At 39.3% G+C, this 6,907-nt stretch overlaps 1 protein-coding gene across 1 annotated transcript; it reads left to right on the plus strand.

Moving 5' to 3' along the window:
• The first annotated feature begins 330 nt into the window (after positions 1-330).
• On the plus strand, positions 331-6,362 carry LOC111333781 (oncoprotein-induced transcript 3 protein). The gene is made up of 7 exons (XM_022939404.2): positions 331-498; positions 1,882-2,073; positions 2,279-2,401; positions 3,203-3,569; positions 3,899-4,129; positions 4,704-5,116; positions 5,686-6,362. Exons 1-7 carry the CDS (start codon positions 408-410, stop codon positions 5,817-5,819), a joined length of 1,551 nt encoding a protein of 516 aa, XP_022795139.1. The 5' UTR covers positions 331-407; the 3' UTR covers positions 5,820-6,362.
• Positions 6,363-6,907: the final 545 nt, after the last annotated feature.

Consider the following 6,907-nt stretch of genomic DNA (forward strand, 5'->3'; position numbering starts at 1 on the left):
CTTTTCGTCTTCTGGCTGTTTTAGTCTCTATCACAGCCACGCGCTCAACAAACCATCGAAAGCTAATTGAGAATTAAGCTTTTGATAATCATAGTTCAGTTTAGATAAAGCGCCGTAAGCTAGTTTCACAGGAATCTTTCATATAGCAACGATGTTGACTCAGGCTGACGTCAAAGCACAAAGCAAAGTTGGCTAAATTTTCGCTCTCTTTGCACAATAAGAACGCTCTGGAATGTGTCAATTATTGTCAATCCCTCGGTTTACTTTTCACTTTTGTGTGTAGGAGGCTTTGTAATGTTAATCACTCCAAGTTAAATCTCTTTTACTGCACTTTCTTAGCTGACCTTGTTTACACACAGAGAAGATTGCAGGGAAAGAACGGAATTGTTTTTCTCTTCAAATCAGCCATGAGGCTTTTACTAGTCCTCGCTTCTCTTGTTCTCCTTTCCACGGCTGAAGTTATCGCAGTAGGTAATGCTCCTGACATTGGCCAGCCAGGTAAATGATATTTTATACTGCATAGCTTCGTAGACGTGCAGAGCTAGAAACTTTGCTCGTAAGTTTAGTTGGAAACGCCTTGGAAAGTAACGATCCACTTACGCGCACACACGTTCAAAAAATTGAAAAAAGTTTTACAACTGATATGGGCAGAAGCATTGATCATAAACTGACTTTAATTCAAAGCTGTACTCAGTTTAGAGAAACTCCTTCAACTCACAAAACATCAACGCGTGGCAAATTGTTTTAAAAAAAATTATAAATCCTTCTCCTACTTTTGAAAAGATGTATCATAACTGCATTTTAATGTGGCCTTGATATCTTCTTTGGTACATAAAATTTGAGCCGTAAATTTCAGTTGAGTTATTTTCAGGTTTTGTTGTATCAGGCAATCCCCCTCTTCTTAGAGTCGAAGAAAAAAGATTCAGCATTAATTTGTTAACAACCGAGTTAGGAAAACTAAAACAGCCTGCAAGACATTTCTGCTCGGTATGAGGTCAGCTCAAATGAACGGACTCTTCCTTTCCGAAATAAAAATTTTGCAGTTTTACACCAACGGTTGCATTGATCGAGACATTTATTCGACTCTGCAGAAATAACTAATAAGAAAGATATGGATGTTTTACCTATTTGATAATAACTCGAAGTTTTTCGCCAGCTGGCGTGGCTAGTAATATTTGGAAATCAAGTCCCTTAAAATCTAGAAAAAGTTTATCAAATCGGAAAACAAACTCAGTTTTTTGAAGACTGATTTTTCACTGATTAAGTATGGAGTATGAGTTCTATTGAAGAGCAAAGTGAAGGATTGCAGCTTTTTGTGTTCGACAAATACGAGTTTTTTTAATCTTTAAATATGACAAACTGATTAAAAAATGCTTTTAATTTCTACCGCCAAAATTTAATCTTGCGTGGGATGTTTAGTTTGCATTTCAGTGTTGTTAGTTAACATAGTTTGAATCGACCGTATAAAATCATATCCCTTTGTTGACACAGAACTCATTACTAACTCGTAGCAATGACGTGTAGATATTCAAATCTTACTGATGCATGAAGCACCCCGTCGATAGTAACCAATCGCGATTCTACATTACCCGTAACAGGATTCAAAGAGGGTTGACTCGATCAAAAGAGAACTCATTGCATTATAATCATCTTTCTGACTACGTCATGACGTGATGCGTTCATTACTAGAATGGACAACGAAAACTATTAAAGCGAAAGAGAAACAATATAAAATTCATAAAAACAAGAATTATAGACATGAAGGTATCGAAACAACAAGTAAACGGAAACTGCGATACTTAAAGAAAATTTCAACTTTAAAGAGTTAAGAAGCCTTTCATCAATTTTTTCTAACCATGTCCGCGTGTCTTTCTCCTGAAGGTAGCTCCTGTAGTCCTCTTGTGGTTGGCAAAGGTGTAATTGTTCAAGACAGTTGCACTAAAGCACCAAGCTCTCCCGGAACCGTTTGTGACTTGGCATGTCCGAGCGGCATGAAATTAGTGGGACCCCCATTTCAGCGATGTGGAAGTGAGGGAACCTGGACTCCACCCAGTGGTCCCATCCGTTGCGAAGGTAAGGTGCTCTGGTGACTTTATAAAGACGCAAGCCGGTCTTTCTTCCGTAATTAGCATAAGATGGTTTTTTACCATCAATGGTGTGATCAAATTGAAAATTTAAGCGTTATATTTCTATAGTACAGGAATAAACATTACTATAAATTTCTTGACTCATTCTGTGGAATCATTCATATAGTTATCTATTATTTATTTAACTTCAGATATTAATGAATGTGAGTACGACAAGGGTGGCTGCAGTCATGAATGTGTGAATGATGTGGGCAGTTTCAACTGTACTTGTCCCAATCCGCTGGTTCTATCTGATGATAAACTCAATTGTAGAGGTGGGTAATTATAAGACTGTTGTTACAATGTTGTCTTTTATGTCAGGTCTTTTTCGGGGTGAAACTTTCAATCTCTACTAAAGGGTCCCGTTGACGAGGAGCAGCAAATGATCGTGAACGTAACGACGCTGGCAGGTTCCATGGGTCCGAGGATCGGTGGGAAGTTGACTCTGTGGACACGCCTTCTGATGACTGCGCAAGCACCGATCCTTGATCTTCACACTCTGTCACACCTTGGGCATAGGAATCCCTGGGCAGGAAACGTAGATACAAGAAAAACTGCCTATTCAGTTGTGATGGCCGTAAACGCCTGGGATAGCAAGAACCTAGGATCGTGGGTTCTGAGTGACAGTCAAAAACATCCAAATGATATTACTCTACTTTGATGAAGACATTGATGAACCAACGAACAAAAGGAAGACCTTTTTAGGTTCACAGACTAAACTTGCCTAAATAATACGAGAAAAATAAGGATACTGCTATTCTTTCATGACAAATACAATCACGGCGTATAACTTGATGTCTCGATTTTCAGAGCACGTAATACAGAAGGAATTAACAGAAAATATCACTCAAAGAGGCTGTTGCGCAGATTCATTCGCTAAGTTGTCGATTTAAACTGATAACTTTACCGGGCTTCTGAAGGTGGATTGATGCAAGGTACAAATATCAACCAGCAAAATCAGGCAATCTGTAAGGCTCCTATAAAGTGTGCAACGGTAGGTGGCCCTGGATGCAACGCTTTACACAAGACCATCCAGAACGGTCATATTTTTATCACAAAATTTTGTTTTCTTGCAGCTCCTGGTCTCCTCCTAAACTGCAGCACACATGCTATCGAGGTCACAGTCCCTAAAACAGCTTTGCGCGACCTGCAAGGAGACTTCCTCAGCCTCCTGGACCCATCGTGTCCCGTAATAGAGACACCCACGCATTACATCTTTAAGACTGGATTGGACAAGTGTGGCACCAAAAGACGCAGTACTATGGACTTCATCGTCTATAGCAATAAAATCGTGGAGAAAAAGGCTGCTCCTGGCAGTGTCATTACTCGGGTTGGAGAAGACGAGTTCGACATCCCATTCTGCTGTTATTACTTGAACAACGGGATCACCTCAGCGGTTGGACTGAAGCCAGAGGTCAAGCAGCTGTACATTGATGAAGAAGGGTGAGGCCTTGAGAGAATTGTTAGTCCTGATGTACTGTTGTTGTTGCTATTTCTGCACAAGATAGTCACTGGAGAAAGGAAACGTAGCACTGCCGTTTGTGTACCTTCTTCATTCCTTGACCAGAAAATAATCAGTCCAAGCCGCTGCATCTTGGTGCATTGCAGCTACTTCTGTAGTAGTAGTATTTCCTTTAGTAAAAATTTGATTCCAATTATGAGTAATTGAGAAATAGTTTCTCTATCCACTGGAGGGTACCATCTTGATATAACAAAATTCTAATTGGAAAGAGTTTCCGTTGCAATTAATTGTTTAACTTCCCTTTCCACAGGTATGGTCGTTTTTCAATCCGCATGGATTTCTATCATGGTAAAGATTACCAGGATGTTCACTCATGGAGTGACTTTCCAGTGGAGGTACCATTCCGTGAGAGGCTGTTCTTTGAATTATCCATTGCTACTTTGGACCAAAGTCTTGAGATTATGGCAGGAAATTGTTGTTCAACACCTACCGCTGACCATAAAAAAGTGGACAGATTCAGGCACGAACTTATCCACGAAGGGTAGGCACATTTTAATAACAGCTCAACCATTAAATGAAGAGTAAGAGAAAAGAACAAAACTCCCGTCGGCCTGTTCCCTGCTCTATTGAATATTCTATAGAAAAGGCGCAATACAAATAATAAATGTTATCTATTATTGTTATTGTTATCTATTATATATATTGTAATACTACAAGTATCTGTATTGTATAAGTCTTATACGATAATATATATATTACGCTGGCCTTTCCTTGATTATAACAAAACATTAGACTATCTGGGAAATATTGCGAACCAAAAATTGCTACTTTTTTCCTTTTTCCTGGCGGAATCTTGGCCTAGCAATTCAATTTGATGCTCCCAGTAATCGGTAAACAACATGTTAATTCCATCGTTTTCTCTCTCATTTTTTTTTTATCACGGACGAAGTATTTTAGTAAACCGTGGCTTCATTATCTCTGTAGCTTGCATGGCGTCTAACTCTCTCATTTCTTCACTATTTCTTCACTTGACACTCTCAATAGACGATGTAATTGTATTCCCTGTACTTCAGTCCTAATCTGTGTTTAGTTCTAATCCGGAGTTTTTATCCCAGGTGCCCAGTCGATGATACAGTAAAGATGGAAGATTCACCTTCTCGTCAGAAGAAACGCTTCAGTGTTGAAGCCTTTAAGTTTGTGGGTGATTTTCCCTTCGTATACCTGCATTGCAGCGTGGTCGTTTGTAGAGCAAGTGATCCCGATTCCCGCTGTTCCAAAGGGTGCGTCCCAGGTTTACACGTTAACCCACCATGGGACGTTATGGAGAAGCTAAAAAAGAAAGAGGAAGCGGAGCACAGAAGCAAGCGAGCCCTAGACTATAAGGACCCCGAGTATTTAATCTCAAAGGGACCCTTTTCTATGAATGAGGATAGTTTAAATGATGAACCTGTGATCGCTCTGAAAGGACCTCAACAGGATCAGTCTAAATTAGAGGAGGATGAGCAAGGGAAAAACGAAGAAAAGAAAGGCAAGTGTTTTGAACTGCTGTAATTGAAGCTTTTTTAACACTGTTAATTATGTTGTCGCTGATTTCGGTGTTTCTAGAGTTCTTGTAACTTGTCCTCAGTTACACTTCATCATCTGAGAAACTTAAACTAAGAAGAGTGATGTCCCCAATTCACATTGACAAGTAACAGTTTAAGGCGCAAAATGAAATTTCAGGGTGTATATCCGCGATAAAATCCTTGATCTGTTGATCATTGCGTGTCATTGCGTGTCATTGCGTGTCATTGCGTGTCATTGCGTGTCATTGCGTGTCATTGCGTAAGGAGGCCAGTTGGCTAAAAAGTTACTTTCGGTGGCTTAGGTTCCTTATACTGCTAGTTTGCTGTTTGGATCCCAAAGAAAAAAGGTGAGATTCAACGGTCTGGATCCAGTTACGCACAGAAAGTTACAACAAAAGTTAAACGAGTAGCCAGCCCCCTCTCCAATCCCCCTCCCCACCCCACCCTCCCACCTCACCAAACTCCCAGACCCCTTCTTAGGTTAATGCGGCAAAAACACTACCATCATTAACAACAAGTTTTTGCATTTTAGGGTGGAGCTCACGCGTGACCAACGGTCTCATGGTTGTAATTGCTACGGCAAGTGTCCTCGCTCTCGTGGGCGTCATCCACGTCACACGCATGATGAAACGCGGCCGCAATTACAAGGTGGTCGACCAGTTTTGAACAATGGAACCTTTTACGAACCTTTTCTCGATTGCCCTTTAGAAAGTTCACGTTGTGCAAACCGTGCCAGCTGAAAAGTGAATATTTTTCCTTGCCAGCTATCCTGCTTTTTCTCTCTCAATATTTCATCATCGGTGAACGCAAAAGTGAGAAAAAAATCTGAAAGGTTTTATGGAGATAACAACTATACTTGCCTTTGAATGATCCAATCTCTGCATTTTGTGTTTGTTCATTCTCTTGAACGACACATTTATTTCGTTCCTTATTTCGCAAAGCAAACCCTAACAGTTGATATGAATAACAAATTTCGTTAAATTTTTGGCAGTTTCTTTCATGTAAATTAATTTTTTTACCCACTATATGTCAAACTGTTTTCATTTATTTAAAGATATTTTATCAAAAAAGAGTTAAGTGGCAACTGTTAGATCAGGGTTGATTTTAAATTCATAGCGCTGTATACATCTTTTCTGGTGTTCCTATGTTACACAAGATAGATTAGTGAAGGATTCTGTAGAGCAAGAATAAAATAACTTCGAAAGTTAACTACTGTCATTTTTTGTTCATTGTTTTTCACTGTTTTGTTTGTTTGTTTGTTTGTTTTATACAGTATCGAATCATGCGTAGTTCTTTCATTTTCAAGTATGAAACCTCATTACAGACATCCAAGATCAGATGACAAGATTATGCGTTGAAAAAAAGCTTAACTTTCGCCCAGATCAGCCAAGACTAAATATTAATACAAATGACTCTTAAGAAACAGAATATATACAAAGGGTTGGAAAGAATTTTGTCAGTCTTGATGAAATTTGTTCCACTATTATTCCCAGATTTCACGAATTAACTTTCAGAATTAAAGAGCCAGATAGCTCCCGGTTTTTTTTATCCTAACCTGTCTTCCCAAACTGATTGCTGCAACGACTGATGAAGGAAATAAATCAAGTTTCACTTACCCTCCGACTGCAGCAGTGACTTTGTATGATGGGATAGTGTAGTAAAATCTACAGAAAATTGTCATAAATGCTTTCTCATGTAGCATGACTTTAAGATTAGGTGGAACCCTTGCCTTTATGGCGACACTGAGATGAGGA

The sequence above is a fragment of the Stylophora pistillata genome, chromosome 12 (assembly GCF_964205215.1).
Source record: "Stylophora pistillata chromosome 12, jaStyPist1.2, whole genome shotgun sequence".
Classification (NCBI taxonomy): Eukaryota; Metazoa; Cnidaria; class Anthozoa; order Scleractinia; family Pocilloporidae; genus Stylophora; species Stylophora pistillata.